Raw genomic sequence first — 586 nt, 5'->3', positions numbered from 1 at the left:
CGTATTCCCGGACTTCTCCTCCTTCTTCAAGGATCCACCGTCCTTGGGCGAGGTGGGCGATTTCAAGTTCGTGTCCGACTTGGATCTCTGAAGCTTCTCCTTGTTCTTCATGGCGTCCAATATACCCTGATACGTCTCCAATTGAAGGAGGAAACTGTTGTTCGGTTTGATGCAATTCCGCTTCTCCTTCACGTGTTTCCACGCCTGGGAAAAATCCCAATTGTACGCTTTCATCGCGTACGCGATCACGACCGAGGCCGACCTTGACACCCCCATCTTGCAATGGACCAACACCTTCGACCCCTCCTTCTTCGCCTTCGTGATGTATTTGAACGTGTCGTCCCAATGCTTCAGAAGGTCCGTCTTCTCGTCGTCGTACACGCGCACGTTCAAATACGTGAACATCCCGGGGAAAAAATTGTCGATCTCCCGTGTCACGTTCAATATGTGCCTCACCCTGGAGGGAACAATCCATCCACCAGTTTTCTTTTCTTTTCTTTCTTTTCGATATTATAATTGTAATAATAAAATGGGTAAAACGGGAGGAGGGGGGGAGGGGAGGAGGGAACGAAGAACTTACCCGTTC

The 586-nt window shown here is 49.7% G+C and overlaps 1 protein-coding gene across 1 annotated transcript; it reads right to left on the bottom strand.

The window, feature by feature from the left end:
• Positions 1-3: 3 nt before the first annotated feature.
• LOC102674770 (protein phosphatase Slingshot-like) lies at positions 4-547 on the bottom strand (the record flags this gene model as incomplete). The annotated part of the gene is made up of 1 exon (XM_006625146.2): positions 4-547. A coding segment is annotated over exon 1 (402 nt), but the record flags the coding sequence as incomplete, so codon positions are not given.
• Between the last annotated feature and the right edge of the window lie 39 nt (positions 548-586).

The sequence above is a fragment of the Apis dorsata genome, unplaced genomic scaffold, assembly GCF_000469605.1.
Source record: "Apis dorsata unplaced genomic scaffold, Apis dorsata 1.3 scaffold_50829, whole genome shotgun sequence".
NCBI lineage: Eukaryota > Metazoa > Arthropoda > Insecta > Hymenoptera > Apidae > Apis > Apis dorsata.
This window is presented reverse-complemented; position numbering and strand designations above follow the sequence as displayed.